Here is a 23881-nt window from a genome sequence, read left to right as displayed (position 1 = left end):
CTATATCCCATGATGCAAGGCGGAACTACCTCAGATCTCGTTTGCCGCTTAGCGAAAGAGGTCTCCTTTGCCAGCTGAGGTAAGTTTTTCTTGTTAAATAAGAAAAAAGTTAGTTAGGGGTTTAATTTCCCTTCAGTGTTAGGTTAGCCTGTATTTAGTACAGCCCACCCTATTCCCTTCCTTTTTAAACTTTTAAAATAGTTTTTTCAGTGAAAGTTTTAGTCAGGCCTAGTTCCCCAAGTTATTCCCTTCCTGTGTGTCTGTGTAGGGATTAAGTTGTGTGTTTGTGGGGACTGTTTGTGTATATCCTTTTAGGATGTCTAGGGAAGGCAAGGTCTCAGGCTTCAAGAAGTGTGACCAGTGCTGTCAGAAAATGTCCCTGACAGACGGTCACACTTCTTGTGTATTGCCTGGGGCCTTTGCACCTGCAGGACTCCTGTGCGTTGTGTCATGCCTTTAGCCAGCGAGTCCTGCAGGAAAGGAGGAACAAACTGATCCTCCGAGGTTTGTTGAAACCTGAAGGTTCTCCTCCTAAGCAAGGGGCAGGAAAACCTCTTAAGCCACCGAAGGCTCAGGCTACAGTGTCCAAGCCTCCTCCGGTGGCTCCGGCTCCGTCGGAGCCGATATCGGCTCCGGCTGGAGCCGATGCTTCTTCTGCCAGAGTAGTGGGTTCGGTGCCGGCCGGCTCTGATACCCTGACTACTGTTGCCTTGTCGGCTCCGGCTGGAGCCGGCACTTTATCCAGCATCCGAGCCCAGAGATCCTCGGCTCCATCTGGGGTTCAAGGGACTTCGGCTCCGATGGCTCCGGCCCGCAAGAGATCCCGGTCCCCTTCGATACTAAGTATTCACTCGGCTCCGGGGTCTCCTCTTTTGTCGGAGCGGAGCCATCGGAGCCGATCTTCGAGATCTTCCAGGCTGTCTGACCACAATTTGGAGAGGGTGGTAAGCAGGCTGTTGAAGTCTCAGGCACTGGCCCAAATGCTCCATAGCCCGTCTCAACAGACTTTGGCTACAGCCCCAATTCTTGAGATTCCTCCTCCGACTCCACACCAGAGTTCGGAGCCGGAGCTTCTTGGGACAGCGACTGTTTCGATGCCGGAGCCGATACATCCTTCAGCTCCGTCATCCTCGGCTCCGATCTCCTCCTTGAGACTTTCCTTGGAGGGATCCGGTCGTCGGGTTTCCACTGTCGGCTCCGAGGGGCTAGTGGCATCAGACCCTTGTCCGACCCGCTCTCCCTCTCGGAGCTTCGGCTTTGGTAAGCTCGGCGCCGACATCTGCCTCGAGCCTTCTCTCTCCTTGGAGCCGACCATTCCTGTTTCTTCGGGCGGGTGTGTTCAGGTCTCCCGGGAGAGGAGCCTTTGAGGTGATGAGGAGTGTCCTGGCCTCTGAGCCTGGTCAGTGGTCTATCCCTCTAGCTCCTCCCTCATCAGTGCCTGCAGATGCCTCTTGCCAGCCTCTTGCTCTCAGGCCCAGGGATCCATCGCCCCAGGTTTCCCCACTGGGAATTTCCTCCTCTTCCGAGGTTTCTCCTGACCCTGCAGGTGAACCCCTCGGAAGAGGGCGTAAGAGGAAACACACAGACTCCCCTGAGTCTACTACATCTGATACCGACTTAGATGAGTCGGAGGGTTCCCCACGGTCCCCTCTGAGGATGTCTCATTTTCAGACATCCTTGAGCTCCTCAAACAGAGGGGAATTGGCCTCCATTGACCCCTCCGAGGATGAGTCGGTATACCTGGAGGCTTTGGATCCCGACCCTCCACCTCCTGGGTGTCTCCGCCTTTCGACCCACTCATGCAGGTAGTGGCTCGGAAGGCGTGGGCGGCTCCAGATTCTGTGGAACCTGTCCCCAGGAGACCATCCAAATTTATCACGGCCCCTTCGGACAAACAGTTCCTGTCCAAAGGTGTCTCTGTGGATGCTATGGTGGTGGCGGCCACTAAGAAGGAACTGGCGGATCCTTCAGTACCTGTCCATCCTCCTAATAAGGATTCTAGGACCATGGACAGGTATGGAAAGCGGATGTTTTCTTCAGCGACCTTTGCAATGCGTTAAGCTGAATTACCTTTGTCACTTCAGCAGGCTTCAACGAGATATTCTCAAGGAACTGGGGGAAGTAGTCCAGGATCCTTCAGCTGCTGGGGCTCAGGAAAAGATTGCCTCTCAGCTAGCTATCCTGAATTCGATATCTAACTCCTCCATGCGGCTCATATCTTATGCAGCCGATGGAGCGAGCAGGGCCGCAGGCACAGGTGTTGCTCTTAGTCGCCAAGCCTGGATGCGGCTGTGTAATTTTGCGGACCCCTTTAAGGCGTCCTTCACCAACACCCCTTTGACGGTTCGGCTTTGTTCGGACCTCAGGTGAAGGATACTTTGACCAGATGTGAACAAGACGGTAAAACTCTTTCTGCCGTTGGAGTCCAGTTTTCCACTCCTTCTAGACCATATCCCAAGGGTCAGAAGGGGGGGGGAGATGTGGTTCCGTAAAGCCCAAGGAGCTACACGGACACACGTGGTCAGTTTACCCCTAGAGGCAGAGGGGTAACAATAATAGCCGCCCTAGAGGCAGGGGGTCCTCAGAACCAGGGCAACAGGGAGCCTCTTCCTGAGAAGCCCTTTCAGCATCCCTGAGGTGTTGCCCGACTGTCCACCCTTGGAGGCAGTCGGGGGAAGAATTTCGCTGTACCCAGTAGCCTGGCAATCCCTATCACAAGAGAAGTGGGTACAGTCGATTATATCCGAGGGTTACAAAATCCCCTTCGAAAGGTTTCCCGTACCTCTACAATCCCTTCCAGACATCTCACCCGGTCAAAGGGATTTGGCAAAACAGGAAGTTTCAAAACTCCTGGGAAAAAGAGCCATCCAAACAGTGCCGGCAGACCAAGTAGGATCCGGCTTCTACTCAAGATTCTTTTTGGTCCCCAAAAGGACGGGAGATTGGAGACCAATACTAGACCTAAGCAGACTAAACAAGTCTGTTAAAAAGGCAAGATTCCGGATGGTCATGCTGCAATCCATTCTGCCCTTTCTGGGCAAGGACAACTGGATGTGCTCGATAGACCTTCAGGATGCGTACTATCACATAAAGATTCACAGACGCTCCAGAAGGTTTCTCCGCTTTCGGCTGGGAGCCAGTCATTACCAATTCAGAGCACTGCCTTTTGGCCTCACTTCAGCCCCCAGAGTGTTCACCAAATGCATGGCAGTGTTCACAGCTCACCTGAGACGTCGAGGATTCCAAGTGTTTCCTTATTTGGACGACTGGCTCCTCTCCGCCACCTCCAGGGATCAGCTTCTTCGGTCCAGAGACTACACCTTACAGCTTTGCAAGAGTCTAGGAATTTCGGTGAATTTCGAAAAATCCTCTCTGCTGCCTTGCCAATCTATCACCTTTATAGGCGCAGAGTTAGATACCGTCAAAATGTTAGCCAGACTAACAAATCAAAGGATTCTGGACATCCAGAAATTTGTTCAGCTTCTGTTACAAAGCAACAAGGTCAAAGCCAGGTTTGTCTTGAAGGTTCTAGGCCTAATGGCTGCAGCCATTGTTCTTCTTCCACTAGCTCGCTTCCACATGCGTCTCCTGCAGTGGATGTTGTTCACGCAGTGGTCGTACCACGATCTGCCCATGAGACACGAGATCTTAGTGACACAGTCTTGCAGGGCTCATCTACGATGGTGGGTATCTTCCCCTCTTCTTCAGCAGGGCCGACCATTTGTTCCCCCTCCTCCAGTTGCCACAGTCACCACGGATGCCTCTCTGATCGGGTGGGGGGGGCATTATCAGGGCAGGATGGTCCACGGGACGTGGCAACCCATAGAATACCACCTGCACATAAATGTCCTGGAGATGAGAGCAGTGCTTTTAACGTTGCAAGCCCTCGACGACTTTCTTCCCACAGGGACTATTGCAGTACAGACGGACAACATGTCCGTGGTCTGGTACATCAACAAACAGGGCGGAACCAGGTCCTATCCCTTATGTCGAGAAGCTCTCAGATTTTGGCAATGGGCGATCTATTCTCAGCGGTTTCTGATAGCAACGCACATCCCCGGCAGGTCCAACCTATTGGCGGACAGGCTAAGCAGATCTATTCTGATGCCTCACGAGTGGTCTCTCAATCAGTCTGTAGTGGATCAGATTTTTCTGAAGTGGGGCACCCCTTGTTGCGATCTTTTCGCTACCCCTCAAAACAGCAAGTGCCCAGATTACTTCACACTATTTCCTCTTCCAGGCCAACCCTTGAGAGACTCTCTAACCCAGGATTGGCCTCGGGGACTTCTTTATGCTTTTCCTCCCTTTCCATTGATTCCACAAGTCATTCAGAAAGCCACCGTTTTGAGAGCCAAATTGATCCTCATTGCTCCATATTGGCCTCGACAAATTTGGTTTCCGTCTCTACATCATCACCTTCTGGTGCAGCCCTGGCATCTGGACCCAGTTCGGATCTTTTGATCCACCAGTCGGGTCAGCAGCACCGAGCCATTCATTCTCTCAACCTCACTGCTTGGTTGCTCCACTTCCTTCCTAGCCAGGCTACCAATGATTTCTGACTCAGTCAGAGACATTTTAGTGTCTTCTTTAAAGTCGTCCACTAGAACTGTTTATGCTAGCAAGTGGCGGCGTTTTTCTATTTGGGCAAACGCCCGAAATATGGATCCTTTCACGCTCCTATACATTCTGTTTTGGATTTCCTGGCGGAGGTTTTTCATTCGGGATCGTCATCATCTACAGTCAAAGTACAAATGGCTGCTATTTCCAAATTTCATGTTGGCTTGCAGGACAATAACATCATGTCTCATAAGTTATGCAAAGCCTTTTTGAGAGGAGTTTTTCTCCTAAAACCGCCTGTGAAACATCCTCCTCCGCAATGGGATCTGAACTTAATGCTGGCATCCCTAATTCTACCCCCTTTCGAACCGTCTGCTACGTGTTCTTTAAAGTTGTTGACATGGAAAACTATATTTTTGCTGGCTGTTACCTCTGCAAGAAGAGTTTCTGACATTCAGGCCCTCTGTATTCGTTCACCTTATCTGGTGTTTCATAAGGATAGGGTTTCGCTCAGAACTAACCCTTCCTTTCTTCCCAAGGTTGTATCTCAAGCCAATATTAACCAATCTATTGATCTACCAGTTTTCTTTCCTAACTATTCTGACAGAGCTGAACAGAAGCTACATTTTTGGATGTTCACCGTCAGCTCAGGTACTACTTACATAGGACTAAACAAGTTAGAAAATCAGACCAATTGTTTGTCTCCTATGCAGGAAACAGGTTGGGTCTTCCAGTATCTAAAGTGACCTTATCTAGATGGTTGACTTCCACCATTTCCTATGTGTACTCTCTAAGGGCAAACAACTATCTTCTAAGCCAAAAGCACATTCGACCAGGAGTCTATCCACTTCTGTAGCCTTTCAGGATAGACTTCCCATTGACACTATTTGTGCAGCAGCTACTTGGGCCACGCCTCATACCTTTGTGTCTCATTACAAGTTGGATTTGGCCTCCAGAGATAGGGCCAGTTTTGGTTCCACTGTTCTCAAGAGTCTGTTCCATTGAGCCACCGGGATACAGGTGCTAGGGGCGGTCCCATCCAGCAAGAATGAAGGCGAGATTGACAACTTAACATTTAGAAGTTATGTACCTACCATAACGTTCCATGTTAGTTGTCTTCTCTGCCTTCTTTCTTGCGTCCCTCCCTCCTTCCCCCTGGCCTGGACAGATCTTGGAGAGTTCCTATTAGATTGCTTCCTCTGGAGCATTGTTATGAGGACTTCTTTTAGGAACCATGGTTCCTAATTATATTAGGATAAGTCTTTAGCAGGGTTAGTTAGCTACCAAACGAGATCTGAGGTAGTTCCGCCTTGCATCATGGGATATAGGGTTGCCTCGAGCTGGTAAAAGGAGTTCTCGAGCTAAAGCTAGTGCCGAGTCGGAGCCGAGGATCGGCTCCGAACCCATCCAGCAAGAAAGAAGGCGAGAGAAGACAACTAACATGGAACGTTATGGTAGGTACATAACTTCTAATTTTTGTGGCTCTCCCTGAGAGAGAGTGGATAGAGGATGCAGGACTACTTCCCAGAGCTCATCAAGGACCAAGGACCCGTAAAGAAAGAGAAAGCTTAAGGACATCAAAAATATAAATATTTTTGTTTCTGGAACTGACCAGTGTTATGCTAATTTGAATGTTGCAACAAGTTATATTTTTATACAAAATTAAACCCAGTGCATGTTATTTTTAATTTTAGCTTAATTGGAACCTAGAAAAATGAGTATGGAAAGGGGACAAACAAGTGCCGAACCAGCTTATTATTACACACTGACATGCTAAGCTTATAATATAAAGTGTTACATTCCAGCCTTATTGTTCTGACTTAGACGTGTATTTCTCACTTTTTAGGTCCTGCAGTACAAAAATTTGTAATGCATAAATAAGTTTTGCATTACCAAAATTCACAGTCATGTTTAAGAAAAAAAGAAATTTAGTGCACACATGGCAGTAGTATGGTGTTATTGCATTCGGGTGCTACATGTGCCATTTTGCTGAACTCATCTAAAAATTCTTAGGATGCATTTACTTCTCATATACCTTTGCCTTTGCAGGGTCGACTGGATGCATTGTGGGCACTAATGAGGCACCAGTATGATCGAGTTTCTTTAATGAGACCACAGGCTGGTGATAAGGTATGAATTGTATGATCATTTTTCTGCATCAGTGTAATAGATTTACTTTTGTTATTTGGAAAGATGCACATATTCCATAATGAGCTGCTGAACTTTTAATATGTTTTCTAAGTATAATTCCAAAGAAATTAATCTGCTCAGCTGCTTAATGCTTTTAGGATGGTATTATTGCTCCACTTCAATATGTGCTGCTTAATCTTTTTGTATTTCCATTTGTTCTTTACATAATCACTTGCATTTTTATTCTCATCCTCTGCTAAATATCACTAAATTAATAACATGGAGGTGAAAAGCTGTGCTGTAATTCAGTTTTTGGATGCTTGCTTTGCTTTTAGCTCACTAGTATAAGTGCCACTAAGTGGAACAACATTTTTTCAGTGTCCTTTTTGCTGGAAAATTGTAAGTCTAATGTTGGGGCTGTGGTTATGTATGCTGCAGTTCGGTAGTATTGTTTGAGCTGCATTGTGAAGTGTTGTATGTTTCTGCATTTCTATGTGGAAATGGTCAATTACTTTGAAACTGCTGCTGCATTACGTGTGCATCACTTTGCCCCTGATGTTTAGTAGCATTGGACTTCATTGTGTTAAGCAAGAGGTTTGCCCTGTTTTGTGAAGGTTGAAGCCCCCCACCGCACCCCTTAAAAAGTATAATTCTGTAAAATCTGACCATAATAGTAGATGTCCTTGCCTTCACTGCTGCAGTATTCTTAACTATATGGGATTCCCTGCCTCAGAAACCTGATGTCCGGCCCGTCTTCCAATGACTTCTGAATTTAAAAGGTATGGGGAATGTCACCATATGCACCCTGCGTAACGTAGGGCATAAAGGTGACATTGAGGCTTACCAAAAACAGAACTGATTGCCCCAGGAGGAACACCAGTCCAAGGAACCTCTTGGAGGTAATGTATACATCCAGGAAGGTAAAGCATTAGGGGTATGGAGGGAGGGAGTAAATACTGCAGCAGTGAAGGCAAGGACATCTACCATTATGGTAAGATTTTACACAACTTTACTATGTCCTTACATTTACTGCTGCAGTATTCTTAACTCTATGGGTGAGTGCCAAAGCTCAAGAGAAAACTAAGTAGGAGGAGAAAGGGGCAGAAGAATTCCCCTAAAAATCTTGAAGAACTGAACTAGCAAAACCAGTCCTAGCTCCACAGATACCATACAACATGTAGTACTTGGTAAAGATATGCAGTGAAGTCCATGTAGTAGCTTCAAGGATAGAATTAGTATCTAAGCCTTTGAAAAAAGCATCAGAAGAAGCTACAGCTCTAGTAAAATGAGCCTTAATTGAAAAAGGAAGGCTTTTGCTATGAAAAGTGTAACAAAAAGCAATAGTTTTAGAAATCCAAGCAGAAATAGTCTGCTTGGATACAGCAAGCCCCAAAGGATGAAAAGAAAATAACTGATCAGATTTTCTGATAGCCTTGGTCATATCCAAATAAACTCTAAGTTGTCTATGCATGTCCAAAGTAGGCAGCACCCTCTCACTGTCAGTTTGTGGAGGGGTGGGGGGTAGGCAGATTAGTAGACTGATTGGAACCTAGAAAAATGAGTTTGGAATGGGGACAAACAAGTGTTCCTCATTAACCACCTTCGGCAAAAGAATGGTTAGTGCACAAGGGCACACTGTCCTCATGAAAAAAATCAAAAAAGGAGGACAAGCCATTAGGGCCTGCAACTCAGATACACATTTGGCAGAAGTAAGCACTAACAAAAGAACAGTCTTCCAGGAACTATGTTGCAAAGAAGCTGAAGCAGCAGGCTCAAAGGGAGCCTGAGTCAGCTTCTCCAAAACAAAATTAAGATTCCAGGGAGGAGTAACAGACTTCCTGAAAGGCCTAATATTAAGGACACCTTTAAGAAATTGTTTCACCTTAAGTCTAGCAGCTAAAGTGGAGAAAAGGCAGATAAGCAGAGATACCTGATAGGTGGGCCTTAACAAAAGAATAGGCCAAACCAGCATTGACCAATTCACACCAAGATTCCAATAGGCTTCCTGAAAGGCCTAATATTAAGGACACCAAGAAATTGTTTCACCTTAAGTATACCATCTAAAGGTGGAGAAAAAACAGATATACCTGATAGATGGGCCTTAATAGAAGAATAGGCCAAACCAGCATTGACCAACTCACACAAGAATCAAAGGAGCATCCACAGTAAATGGGTCCAGGTTATGAGAGACACACCAAAAAGAAAACCTCTTCTGTTTGGATAAGTAGGATTTCCTAGTCATGTTTTTCAGGCCCCTTTTTTTTTAATTTCTCCAAATCATTTGGTTTTCTAATACCATGACGGGAATGGACCCCATTCCTTAGTCAAAGTACGATTGAAGTTCATGAAATTAGTATTGTTTCAATCTTTGATGTCAGCCAGAAGTGCTCTTTGCAGCACCTGCAATGTGCCCAGTAATGATTCCTTATGCAATTCATATGATGGTACAAGTACTGGTAACATATCTAAATACGATTGTAGATTATTTTTTATAAGAACTGTTGCTCCTAATACTGTTGGAATTGTCTAGGTATCTTTCTTCCACATTGCTCTCATTTCTGCCTGTACACCCTGATATTTTATGACTTTGTATCTCTCTGTATGCAAGACACATTAGTCAGTGGGTGTGGCAATTTCAATGATCAATGTTACTTTTGTCTTCTTTTCATGGACCACTGTATCCAGTTTTCTACCATCTGTCTTTTGAACTGTTGGTAATGGGTGATCGCATGTGATGTAAACTTCATTTTCTATGATGCTTTGCGGCTTATGTTTCCACTGTTTTTCAGCCAGTTCAATACCCAAATGTTTACACAATCCCCAGTGCAACAGTTTTGCTACATTGTAATGTCTTTCAGTATACAGTCCTTCTGCCATTATTATGTCACAACCAGCAACGAGATTTGCAACTGTTTCCAATTCTGTTTTACAAAACCTATATTTGTCTGTTTCTCCCACATGTTCAATGGACAGTGTAAACTAACGTGTATGTAGCCCATTATCTTGGGCCACCAATGTTAACCTTTCACCTCTTGTTTTGAATTCACCTCTTTTAACCATTCCTGGATTCGTTCCTGATCAACATGAGGTTCTTCGAGAAGTTTTCTGTACTTGCAACTATATGTATGCATTTTCCACATTTCTTGCCTTCTCATCTGGTCCTTCACCTTATATTCTTTCTTTTATTTTTTGGCAAATTCAGTTGCTGCCTGACTTTTATCTGCTTTTGGTTTGATTTCCATTCCTGCTTGATGCTGATATGCTTCTGCTAGAATAAGCAGGGAAGTTATCTTACATTTAATTCTCGTGTTTCAAAACTTTCACTACTTTTGGGTCTTGTGAGGTCAACAGACGTGTGCAGTCCTCAGGATTGCAGATCTATACATGTAATCAGTTTCAAGTTCCTCCTTTGGAATGGGGAACAATATAATCTTGGTATGCACTGATTTTTTTTAAGTCATTTAGTGAGCATGAAGCATCCTTCTTGTTTTCCTGTCTAATCTATCCAACACATTTTGGGGCCAGTGAATCATTCCCAAAACTGTAAGTTAAGACAGGAACAGCAGATTGGTTTATAGTTTTAATTTTGTTCCTAGATGTTAACGTTGTTTTCCAGATTAATTTAAGTCTTCTAAAATATTCCTTACTAAGTTTTATTCACATTTGTTCATGTTTTATTGTTGATCCTTCATTAATTCCAAAATATTTATGCACTCCCCTTTGCTCAAGTTCTTTTATATCACGTTCTTGTCCTGAACTGATGCTTTCATGGTGCTGCAGTTTTCCTGCTTTAAAGGTTGCTTTTGCACATTTATGAAGATGAAGTGACATTCTTATATCATCTGAAAACGTTTTGACAACTTGCAGTTCCTCATCCGATGAGTTATACAGATTGAAATCATCAACGAAGAAAAGATGAGAAGTCTTTACACTTTTGTTGTTTTCTATGAGCCAAATTATAGCCATGACCTAAACTGTTGAGTAGACAGCTTAATGGGTTAAGGGCAAGGTAGAATGACAGTGGTGATAGTCACCCTGGAATATCCTCCATTTGAACTTTTATCCCTGGAATAGTAATTTGTCCTTTATCATGGCTTAATTGCAAAGTGGTCTGCCATTGTTTCATGGTCACTGTAATACAGCTGATCAGTGTAGGGTGTATCTTATACATTTTAAGCACTCTGTTATCCATGAATGTGGGATAGCGTCAAATGCTTGTTTGTATTCCATCCATGCCATACTTAGATTCTTCACCTTTTTACAATTCTCCACTGTGACTTTAACAACAAATGATCCTTTGTTCCATACAACTTTCTTTTATTGCTCTTTTGTTCTATTGTCATAATTGAGTTTTCTTCTAAATGACTATCAACTCTGTCTGTGTCAATTCCTGTGTATAGTTTATACATTGTTGGAAGGCAAATTATTAGTCTGTAATTTTTAGGGTAGCTTGTAGGTTCACTCTTAAGTAGGAGCATTGTTTTTCCTGTTGTTAACCAGGTTGGTGTCTGCTCTGAGTGCACATATAAATAGTTCTTACTCATGGCTTAATCTTCATGCAAAGATGTTAATACTTTTAACCAGAAGTTAGGTACTGTATCTGGGTCTGGGGTTTTCCAGTTCGAGGCTTTTCTTAATTTTGTTTCAGTCTCTCTGGCTGTTCTTTCATCCCATTTCATATCATGTACCTTTAAACTTGTTATTCTTTCTTTTCCTTTTTCTGTCCATTTAGCATCTTTATGTTCATAGGTTCATACTAGGCTATCTGCCCTAGGGCATTTATAAGCCAGAGTGTGTTTGGCTTTTGCCACCCATTTTAAATGAATTTTGCTATGCCCTTTTTCGAGGTTAGTATACTGTGCCTCTGTCTAACAGTGACACAGAAGTGATACATGGGGTAAACCTACTATCTCCCATCCACTCATCAAGATTCCTCTTGAAGAGAGTCAATGAGGGACTCAGCCTAACCTGGACTGGGATTTTATTCCAGAGTGAAGGGAGCCTCTGGGTTATGAATCTGTCCCTCCAGCATGTCCTATTTATTTCAGTGCTGAGGGTCAAGTCTCTCGAACGCGTAGCTCGATGGGATTTGGATTTTCTGAGGTGCAGCATGTCCATTAATTCCGGGTTGGACATGGCTTTATACATCAGGCACAGATCACCTCTGAGCAGGCGGTATGCCACTGAGTAGAGCTGGAGTTTCTTTAACCGGGCAGCATATGGCATCTGTTGAGCTGCTGATCCTCTTGGTGAGGTGCTTTTGGGGTCTTTCCAGTTGCTGCAGGTGTCTGGTAAGGTACATCCCAAAAGGGGCATTGTACTAAATTATGGGCCTGATGAGGGATGAGTAAAGAGGCACAATGACCTCCCCTGATCTAGATGTGAATCCCTTCATGATTAGGTGGGCTATATAAAATGTTTTTCTAACCACTTTGGCCACGTGGTTGTCAAATGAGAGATTGCTATCAACTTGGGTCCCCAGGTCCCTAATTACTTCTTCCGTACTTAATGAATGTGGTAATTTGTGGGCACGTTGTTTTTGCCAAAGGGGATGACTATACACTTTTTGGCGTTTAGCTTGAGGCCAGAGCACCAGTTGTCTGTTTCTATGAGGCACTTTTGTAGGATGCTTGTGTCGGCTGGAGAGTCGATTATGGCGCCCAGTTTGCAGTCATCTGCGAACTTGGTCAGCCACAGTCCTTCCGTGTTAGCCTGTACCTCCGAAAAATATATACCGAACAAGAGAGGTCCCAGGACTGAGCCTTGTGGGACGCCACTTGTAACTGGTTTGGAGTCTGACATGGCTCCAGCAATTCTAACCATGTGGGTTCTGTCCTTGAGCCAGTTTGCAACCCATCTAGTGACATAGAGGTGTATATTTAAGCTGGTGAGCTTATCTATAATGCCCGAGTGGGGTATTGTATCGAAGGCTTTTGCAAGGTCCAGGTAGGCTGTGTGGACCACCTTCCCCTCATTAATGGCCACTGTTTCAAAGGAATCGACCAGGTTTAAGAGGCAGAATCTGCCCTTAACAAAGCTGAACTGGGTAGGATCCAGTGTCTGTAGGTCCCCAGTATCTTTATGAGGTCCATGATGATCCTTTCCATAGCTTTGCAGACCAAGCTAGTTAGGCTTATGGGGCGATAGTTTCCAGGATCCGTTGAGGCACAACTTTTGTGGAGAGGGACCACTGTTGCTGTACTCCACTCTTTGGGTACATATCCTGTAGTAAGGCTGAGATTGAACAGTAGTTTTATGTTTGGGTTTAGTTCTTCTCGGAGTTCATGTAGGACGCAGCCCGGGACACAGTCTGGTCCCATTGATGCTGTGTTTTTTGCTTTGGAGAGGGCAACTGTTACCTGAGCATCTGAGATGTCATGGGGGCAGCACTCTGCTGGGATAGATATTTGCCCTTTTGGTGGGGAAGGGAGGGGGAGTTTGAGCTGAACCTGTCAGCTAGGATGTTAGCAATGTCTGTGGGTTCGGTGTATTTTTTGTCATTTTGGACTAATTCTGAGCATATCTGGGAATTCCCACTCAGGTTCCTAACATAACTAAAGAAAGCCTTGTGATTATCCTTAGTGTTCTGTGCAATTTTTCTCTCAAAGCTGGCCTTAGACGATTTTATGAGTGCCCGTAGTTTTTTGCTAATACTAATCAGAGATGCCTTCCCTTTTTGGGATTTTGCTCTATCATGTAGTAGCTTCCTCCTTCTATTGTATAGTTTGTTTATGGCTGGGGTCCACCAGACAGAACGCCTAACTATGGAGGCTTGGGTCTTGGGTTTATTTGGGATTGCATGATCCATGCATTCCTGAAGGTGTTCATAGAATGCGTTTATAAAGGATTCTGTGGTCTGGGCCATATTTTCCACAGGCCCGGTGGCTTTGAAGGATTCCTCTTCAGTTTTGAGGAGTGTGAAATTTGCTTTAGAAAAGTTTTTCACTGTGGTTTTCTGGGCAGGGGCTGGGGTCAGGATGTGAATATCCAGTGAGATTAGTTTATGGTCTGATCTTACCAGTGAGGGATACACTTCTGGTCTGGAGCATAGAGTCCCCACGTTGGTGATGATCAGGTCTAGTATGTTTTCCCCTCTTGTGGGAATGGTAACAAGTTGTTCTGTAGCATTTGAGTATATAAATTCTAGGAACCTTTGGGCTAGGGTGTTGGAGCTAGAGTAATGCTCCCAATCTATGTTAGGGTAGTTGAAGTCGCCCAGTATAATGGCATTTGGAGAGACCTTCATATTTTCTAGTGTTCTCAAGAAGGCCGAGTGGGGTTCCTGGGTTTGGTAGGGTGGTCTGTAGCAGGCTGTAAACTGGAAGGCAGTTTTACCCACTGTTAGTTGCACATGGATAGTCTCTGATTGATGCTTCGTGCTGTGCCACCAACCTGGAGGTGTGGGTATGTTTGACTAATATTGATACTCGTCCTCCTTTTGTGGTTCGGTCCAAGTTTTGGGGCCGAAAAACATGGTATGAGGTATAACCTGGTAGTGCAGGGGTGCTCTAGGGAGCCTTGAACCAGGTTTCTGTTACTGCACAGATATCGATGTTCTCCATGCTAAGGAGAGTTTCGAGTCCGTGCATCTTGAAGTTTAGACTTCTGGCATTGAGTACCATTATTCTTAGTTTCTTATCCCTTGTGATACCTATGGAGGTGGGTTTGCCTTTTGAGCCTTGCCTAAAAATGCACTATGGGGGTGGCAAGAGCCTTTGCCAATATCCGAAAGCCCAGGGGTGACAGGTGCAAGCCGTCCCTAGCGAAGCATCGTGGCTTGTCGAGCATGTCATCCCAGGCAGACAGACATTGGATCCCCTTTGAAAGACACCAATACTTAAGCCAATTGTTGAAATTGATCATCTTGTCTTCATATTGTGGCATCATTCTTGGTGAGGGTAAGATGCTACTCAAGGTCAGGGTCATACCGGTCTGGGCTACATGCTCATAGAGCTCCTCTATGTCTCTTTTCATGTAGTCCAGGGAGGTACGTCTCAGGTCATTCACACCAGCATGGACAATGACTGAGTCATATTTGTACATGCCTTGGAGTGACCTGAGTGCTTGTGTTATGTGGCGGATCCTAGCGCCTGACAGGCAGCTCCACTGTGGCCTTCTCCTTGTTCAGCCTGGTGAGCGGGACGTCAGTGTGCCTGACGATAGAGTCACCTATTACAAGTGTATGAGGTGTGTTGTTTAGCCTTAAGGGCTGTGACTGTTCGGCACACTGGCTTTGTGAGCTATGTGTTGCACATGTTTAGTTTTGGGGTAGCGGTTGCTTGGGTGTCTGCTTTGGAGGTATCTGCTGCTTAGGCAGATTTTTATTTAGAGCCTCCGAGAATGTTTTTGTGTGTTTGTGATAGTTTGGTGTTGTGGTAGGTCTATGTGAGACTGGAATTGTAGTGAGTGTGGTTTCCTTTTCCTCCTGACTGGTTACGCCAATACTGAGTTGAGAGAGCTTAGCCTCCAGTTTGGCTATATGGTTGTATCTCTCACATGTGTTGGAATTTGTTGGGAGGAGGAGAGGGTTGTCTGTGTACATGAGGCAGTTGTAACATTGCCTCAAGATTCCCAGATTCACCAGCTGGACCGGAGAGGAGATTGACAACTGACCTTTGGACATGCTAGAATAGTATTGGGAATTCCTTTATAATTGAAAAAAATGGCTAATGGGGAACAAAGTACTCAAGGGAAGTTTGTGAAGGTGTAGTGCTTTTAATTTTTTAGTGCTGACATATAATTGCTTTAGTGAGCAAGTGCCAGGCTTTAGAGTGGGAACAGGGTGTTTATTATGAGAAGTAGATCAGTTCTAAGGGAAAAAGTGAAGAGCAGACTTTGTGGAGCCGGGAATGGTTTAAACCCAATTAAGTGGCGCTGCCCGATAAATCGCACAAAGCCGCGCTAAAGTGGGTTTTATACAGGGGGACTTGAAAGAGCTAGAAATTGGCCCAAAATGGCCAATAGACTACCAGATTCTTGTGCTGGGAACACTCCTCCGGGGATAGATAGGCTGCTCCAAGCTCCCCACTGCCACTGGTGAACAAAGAAGCCTCTCTTTATCCAAGAAAGGAAATGGGCAACACAGGAACTTACCAAAAGTCCAGAATACAGCAAAGTCTGTATTTGGACTACTCTAGGTCAGGAAATACTCAAAGACAAACATGATAAAAGCATTCCACAGGATCTTCATCAATACTTCTTCAAAACGTATCTGTTTCTTCTTTTTTTGGTGGTCTCTCAATTCCTTTTACGTTGTTTCCCAATTCTCTATAAAACTTTTTTGAGGCCATCAATAAACTGCTTATTTTGTATTTTTCCTTTATATTTATCAACATATCTTTTAAGTTTTTATATCTGTGCTGAAATGTTTAGTTTATTTGCAATAGCGCATGATAGATACTGATCTGTTCTAATACTATGCATTGCTTTTATCATGTCTGTCTTTGAGTATTTTTGTTGTTCTGCTCCCTCTTTTATACTCTTCTAACAGTGACACTTCTTGTCTTAATTGCTTTATAGTTTTCTCTATTCGATACTTCCATGATGGCATTCAATTTCTCCCCTTCCTTTCCCTCACTACCCTGTGTTCTTGTGGTAGAACTTTATCAGTTATTAATTTAGCTGCACAGTAATGTATCCTGTTTACTTCTGTTGTATCTCATGGATCTCTACAGGCAGTCCTAATTACTGTGTTCATTTGTTTTATCAAACGTTTGGGGTTTTATTGACCTTCTGCAGTGTATTTCTTTCATTGATCTTAGTATATTTACCTGTCTCTATTAAATCAAGCAACTCTTCTCTTAGCTCATTTTCTTCTAAACTGAGGGCACATTTTTTTGTTTTCCATTTCCTGCGGGCATTAAAGTTGTATAACATCTTCCTGTGGCACATTCTTTCCAATTTCATCCTGTGCCATCCATTGCTATGTCATATGGGAACTCACCAGCCTATCACTCCTCAACATTGACTACGTCAGAGTTTCCACACCTGCCTGTTCATTCTCTTGCTATACAGCTTCAAGTGAACATTTATACTGGTTTCCTCTGGAAGGCTCCAAAATATCTTCATATGGCACTTGAGCAGTTGCTTCCCATTCTACTGGTTTCCCCTTAATTTGGATGTCCATTGCTCTATCCTGTTGTGGTGCTTTCTGAATTAGATTTTCTACACTGAATCCTTCACTTTGCAGGCACTCCATAACCTCAGTTTCTATTTCTTTAACTTCTCCATTACTGATCTCGTTTTCTACTTTTCCTCTTTGGCTTCTTCTTTTTTGTATTGCAAAGTTTTCCATGTCTGGATTCCATTGCATGTATTTCTCTTCAAATATCTTTGGCGTGGTTCTTTTGTATTAATTAGTTTTACTTTCTCCTTTACATAGATATTACAGCATATTAAATCTCTTTTTCTTTCCCATTCTTCTTCAAATTTCTCCTGATCTTCCTGTTTCTCCTTACTTTAGGGACTCATTCTATCATGCTGTGATGTCAAATGGTAAAACTTGTTATGCCACTAAAGGCAGTCCGAGTGACAAACAACAACTGGAGAGGAAGAAAAGACAGATGTGCCACCACAGTGCTGCCAAATAAACACAGCAAAATTCACAAAAAGATTTTAATAATGAAGCTCTAAAACAAAATGCTTGTACTCAGGATAAGCACTTAGCCTTCTTCAGATCCTGAAGTTCCATCCAATTACACTTCTTAAAAAATGGTTCCTGGACCTTATTTCCTTATTCAGATACCCAGACCCAGCCTCTGTGTTAGACAGTGGGAGGGAGTCGAAAGAACAAACCTCCTCAGTGTTGAACAACTTATGTTGAGGAAAAAGGCTTTATATCAGTATTAGGCACACATTCTCAGCTTCATTGCGAGCTTGTTTTTGTAAATAAAATAATGCTGTGATGTAACCTGTGTTAGGCCTTCTACCCTAAATCCTTCACTTTGCAGGCACTCCATAACTCCAACTTCTATTTTTTTAATTTCTGCTTTACTGATTTTCTTTTCTACATTCCCTCTTTGTGATTTTCTTTATTGTGAAATTTACCTTTGCCTTTATTTCTCTTCGAATATCTCTGGGTCTGCCTTCTTTTTATTGATTAATTTGGCTTTTGCCTTTGCATAAATACTGCACCACATCAAATCTCTGTTTCTTTCCCTTGGCCATATTTGTTTTTATACTTTTTAAAAATCTCTTAGTTTTGTTGTTTATATTTTTGCACTTTCTCAGATGCTTCTATTTCCAAATGGATCAAAGTCAGTTGAAGCATGGACATGTGGGATTAATAAGAGATCCCTTGTCTATATACTGTTTTTCACAAATCTGTTGTATTAATGAACACAATTTTTTATTTGAGGCTTTTGACAGTTTTTCTAATTTCTCTCTCTGTCTTTTGTATATCTTGTGTCTGGAAATTCTGGGCTTTTTGCATAATAGTAACAGTACAGAATGTCTTTTTTATCCTCAATAGTCTGCTCTATTGTCTTTATGGATGTTCATCGTGCATACAGCTGCAGTCATAACAGATGGGTTCTCCTGCCGTCAGGCGGGTCCTCGGTCGGCCGAATTCCAAAGTCTAGGTCCGGCGTCGGTTGTCGTCACTTCTTCCCTGACGTCAGTGCGATAGGGGTATAAAAGAACCAGCCGATGACATTTTCTTCAGTCTTTCTTGCCGCGCGGTGCCCGAAGCAGAGGCATTTCACAAGTGCCGGTCGACCAGCTCCTGAAATTATGAAAATTTTGAAACCGAAGTATCTTTAAAGCTAAGTACCCCGTTGGGGAAACTTTTTTTGCCTCAGACCGATATCAAAGTTAACAATTGTATTTCTTGTGGGAAGCAAATACCGCATAAGAATTTCCATTCCCTCTGTATACCTTGTTTAGGCCCAGACCACGACGTCTCGGGCTGTCGCTTTTGTGCTACTTTCAATAAACGCACTATTAAGCATCGGGCGGAGTTCGCCCAGCACTATTTTGGGAAAGCTTTTAACTATACAATGTCGTCGGAGATTCCAACTCCTGTTTTGTCCAAAAAATGCAAGGACAAGGACCGACACGCGAGGGCCGCGGCCTCCACCAACACCACGCCAAAATCGACTACACGTGGTCCGGTTCTCAGCGAGGCACCTACGCACCTCTGTACCCGAGGCCGCTGGTTCCTCGGCCCACACCCCGACTACAGATACCGAAGCCACTCTTGGCGTTGAGCCTCATAATGTGGACAGGTCTACCTCCACTCATGGTGTCTTCAGACCTTCCTCTTCCTTTTCCATCAAGGCCTTTACTAAGTCTAAATCAGCCATGCACTCCAAGCGATCTGCTGCACAGGGCCCATCTCTAGGCCCCATGCCTAAAAAACAGATGCTTAAAATGGCTGAGGATTTAATTACTCTTATCAGGGGTTCCCAACCCCCACCGGACAAAAGGCCCAGAGTGGAGGAAGAATCACCCTCTTCTGATCAGGGCTCCATTATTTCAGAGCACTCTGGTGAACAGGAACATTATTACTCCCCTTTTGAAGACTGATGCAGAGGAGTCCATTCCTTCTGTATCCCCCGCAGAGGATTACTCATTCGGGGAAACTTTGCATACCTTGAGGGAACACTTCCACTGGGAAGGCCAAGATTATTCAGATTCCAAGAAAAGGCTTAGGGAATTTCTCTTGCTACCTCAGCACAGACCTCTGGCTATACCTCCTGTTTTGGACATATTAGATGATGTTTACTCGGAGGCCTGTCTTAACCCGGATTCCCTGCCTCCAGCCCCAGTCAAGCCTGATAGGTATTACAGGGTCCCTAACTCACACCAATTTCTTTACAAAAACCATGCTGCTGACCCAGAAACTATTTCTCAGGGCCCCAAGGGAATGAAGGCCTCTACTGCTAAAAATCCATTACCTTCCAAGAGAGAGACTCTAGATCCTTAGAAAGGTAGGGAAAAAAGGTATATACCTCGGCTACCCTAGCCATGAGGGCCTTAAACTGTCAGTTCCATATGCTTAAATATCAACAGTTTCTGTTATCACAATTGAAAAGTAAAATGTCACAACTTGAACAACCAGATTTGAAGGAGTTGCAGGATTTGATGCATAGTGCAGAACAAGTGGGTAAGCACACCTTACAATGTGGTTATGATGCGCTAGAGGCCTCATGTAGAGCTGCTCTTACAGGATCAGTCATACGTAGACATGCCTGGCTCAGGGAACAAACCTTGCCTGATCATGTCAAAGCTAAATTACTAGATGCTCCTCTACAAAAGGATGTATTATTTCGTACTAATGCTGAGGAGGTATTAAAGAAAATGGAGGAAAAAGCTAAATCTATGCAAACTGTTAAGGATTTTCTACAGGTACAACCACCACGTTTTAGTAGAAATTGGCCTTCCAAAAATTGGTCCTTTCCGGCCACGGACAGACCCCAAAGAGTAGATACAGGCGCCCAAGGGGCATAGGGCAATCTCAAGGATCGTATAGAGGCAGACAATGGCAAACTCCTACACAAAGAGGTGGCAAAGATAGTTCACAGCAATTCAGAAAGCAGACCCAATGACTTTCCCCTTTGCATGCCAAGCAAGGCTCAAATGGCAGCACCCTTAGGAGGAAAGCTGGCATTATTTTCAAAAAATTGGCATATTGTCACAAAGGACAAATGGATCCTGGACATTATAAACAGAGGCTACAGATTCCATTTTCACACCCTTTCAAAAATGAGAGGCATGCCGAACCTGCCACACAATCAAAGGGCAGAGGCTCAAAGACAAATTTCAAATATCATGGACATGAAAGCTATTCAAGAGGTGCCTACTCATGAACAAGGTCAAGGTTTTTATTCCAGACTATTCCTGGTGCCAAGGAAGGGAAAAGATTGGAGACCCATTTTGGACCTATCCATCCTAAACACATTTCTACTCGTACCAAAATTCAAGATGCTCATTTTACAGCAGCTTCTTCCCATGCTGGGCAAGGAGTCTTGGCTGGTAACATTGGACCTCAAGGAGGCATACCTGCATGTCCCAATCAGACAAAATTGCAGAAGATACCTCAGATTTCTTGCAGGTTTAATCCACTATCAATTCTCTGCATTGCCCTTTGGCTTATCTACTGCGCCCAGAGTATTCACAAAATGCCTGGCATCAATAATTGCCTACTGCAGACTTCAAGGGATACAAATATACCCCTATTTGGACGACTGCCTGATCCAAGCGGACAGCAAACACATACTTCTGAAACATCTGGCTTATGTAATAAGGATATTGAATTCTCTGGGATACACAATCAACAAAAAGAAATCAAGGCTAACGCCATCTCAGCAAATAATTTTCCTGGGTGCCAACTTGGACACAAACACCCAGATGGCCTATCTCACGCCAGAGAAGCAGGGACAACTAACTCAATACTTCAAAACACTAGCAAATTTCACGAGGCTTACTGCAAGGAAAATCCTGCAGGCTCTGGGATTCATGGCATCTTGCATCCTACTAATCCCATGTGCAAAGTTGCATATGAGGAAACTTCAATGGTACCTGAAAAACCTATGGTCTCAACACAGCCACAGTTTGGAAACAATAATACCACTAATTCCATGTCTTTGAAAGGAATTTCTATGGTGGGCTGAAGCATGCCAAACAAACACAGGTCTCCCATTCTGCAAGCCTCAAGCAAGTCAAGTCATCACAACAGACGCCTCGGACCACGCCTGGGGGGGGGCGCACATGACGGATCGGTGCATTCAGGGCAAATGGTCCCAAAAGGAAAAGCACCTACACATCAATCAAAAGGAGATGCTAGCAGTAATAAATGCTATTATAGCTTTCAAAGACCTTCTGCATCCAGGTCAACTATTGATAAGGACAGACAACACCACAGTAATGTACATAAACAAACAGGGAGGAACCCATTCATATCCCCTATGCAGGCTGGCCATGTCACTGTGGAACATGGCTCTGGAATTACAAATCGAACTTCAAGCACAGTACTTGCCATGCAAGGAAAACATGCTGGCAGACAACCTAAGCAGAAATATGACAGAACCACATGAATGGAAGTTGCATCCTTAAGTTTTTACAGAGGTAATTCAAGCATGGGGAAGGCCAGACATAGATCTCTTTGCCTCCCACAAAAATCACCAATTGACAAAATTCTGCTCAAGGACTTTTCATCCAAAGGCCTGGAGAGTGGACGCTCTCTCTTTCAGTTGAACAACAATGACAGTTTATGCCTTTCCACCTCTTCCTCTGCTGCCCAAAGTTCTATTAAAAACCAGAGCAGACAGACCAAAGATGATTCTCATTGCTCCAGACTGGCCAAGGCAGCTCTGGTACCCACTCCTGAGGAGTCTGACGCACTCCCCTCCATGGATCCTACCTCTAATGCCTCTTCTTCTGACTCAGCACAACTACAAAACTCTTTACAGTCAGCTGAAAACACTCAATCTGGCCGCATGGAAGATTCCTTAACATCACAACAGTCCCTACTCTCCAAAGAGGTGCAGGATGTCATTTTGGAGGCCAGAAGGCCGTCTACTAGAAAAGCTTACTCCGCAAAATGGAAATGGTTTTGTGCCTGGAATGAGAAGAAGGGCCAGGACCCTGGGAAACTGAATTTACTTTAAATATTACAGTACCTAGCTGAGCTGCTAAGAAGTGGACTCTCATTCTCCTCCATCAAAATCCATGCCTCAGCCATTTCTGCAGAATACAACACTGATCCACCTTTATTCTCTCACCCCCTCTTAAGACAGTTCCTCAGAGGGGCTAAGAATATAAAACCTCCAAGAAAACAACCAGTACCTGCTTGGGATCTCAATTTCATTCTAGAAAAACTGACCTTGCCTCCTTTTGAGCCAGCTGCCTCAACAGATTTGCAATATTTGTCCTGGAAAACAGCTTTCCTTCTGGCTATCACCTCAGCTCGTAGGGTATCGGAACCACAAGCCCTCATGGCTGTGCAGCCTTTTATCATCTTCCATCGGGACAGCGTTTCCCTACGAACCAACCCGTCCTTTATGCCAAAGGTGGTATCCAGGGTAGCTTTAAATCAGGCTATACACTTACCTACCTTTTACCCTAACCCTCAAAACAAAGGGGAAAGACTACTACATTCCTTGGACATCCATAGACAGCTGCGTTATTATTTGGACAGAACAAAGCCTTTCAGAAAATCAGAACAGCTCTTTGTGTCCTATGCTATAGGAGCTCAAGGGAAGCCAATTTCCAAACAGACAATTTTTAAATGGATAGCCCACTGCATACGCTTTTGTTACTCTTTTCATGGTAAAACTGTACCTGCAGGCATCAGATCCCATTCCACAAGGGCCACAGCTACCTCTGCTGCCTTCCTCAGAGGAGTTCCTACCAAAGATATTTTGGAAGCAGCCACTTGGAGTTCTGTGCATACCTTCTCCAAACACTACCACCTACCTTTATACTCCAAAACTAGAGCAGGCTTTGCCACTGCAGTTTTGCAGGGCATTCTGGCTCCTCCTATTTCCACCTAGTGCCTACCACCCCTTTCGTAGCTTTGGGATTGTACCCATCTGTTATGACTGCAGCTCTATGCACGATGAACATAGTGCAGTTTTGTACCTGCCATAAATGTAGATGTTCGAGTGCTAATACAGCTGCAGTCCAGGTTTCCCTCCCTCCTTCCCCTCTTGGAACAGGCCTAATGACTAACACCTCCTCATACAACCTGATTGATATATTCTTTTATGGTATATTTGCTTGCAACTACTGTTTTTTGATTTTATTGCATTGCATTTTTTACATAAATTTATGTATTTCCTTCCTTCTGGGGGCACCTGACATCTGGGGCAAGAAAAACTGAAGAAAATGGCGTTGGCTGGTTCTTTTATACCCCTGTCGCACTGACATCAGGGAAGAAGCGACGACAACCGACGCCGGACCTAGACTTTGGAATTCGGACGACCGAGGACCCGCCTGATGGCAGGAGAACCCATCTATTATGACTGCAGCTGTTTTAGCACTCGAACATCTACATTTATGGTAGGTACAAAACTGTACTTTCTTCTTCAGCCTATCAGTTGTTGGGATTTTTGTGGACTGCTACTTCCTTCTACAGTGGGGGCCATCTGCTCTCTGGGCCTGGCCACACTGTAGGAATGTTTCCATATTTTGAGGATTCTACGCTGTCATTTCTTCCAGTGCTGGCACCAGTGTGCCAACCAGGATTGGGCAC

At 44.2% G+C, this 23881-nt stretch overlaps 1 protein-coding gene across 1 annotated transcript in view; it reads left to right on the top strand.

Moving 5' to 3' along the window:
* The window catches only part of LOC122793290 (anthrax toxin receptor 2-like), a 3151219-nt gene that overhangs the window by 3066679 nt on the left and 60659 nt on the right, over positions 1-23881 (top strand). The window contains exon 10 of the mRNA XM_044061158.1: positions 6607-6687. Within this exon, the coding sequence (XP_043917093.1) occupies positions 6607-6687 (81 nt within the window). The remainder of the gene's footprint in view (positions 1-6606; positions 6688-23881) is intronic.

The sequence above is a fragment of the Protopterus annectens genome, chromosome 2.part0, assembly GCF_019279795.1.
Source record: "Protopterus annectens isolate FY-2018-M chromosome 2.part0, PAN1.0, whole genome shotgun sequence".
Classification (NCBI taxonomy): Eukaryota; Metazoa; Chordata; order Ceratodontiformes; family Protopteridae; genus Protopterus; species Protopterus annectens.
The sequence above is the reverse complement of the archived record's forward strand: the minus strand, read 5'-3'. Positions and strand labels throughout refer to the sequence as shown.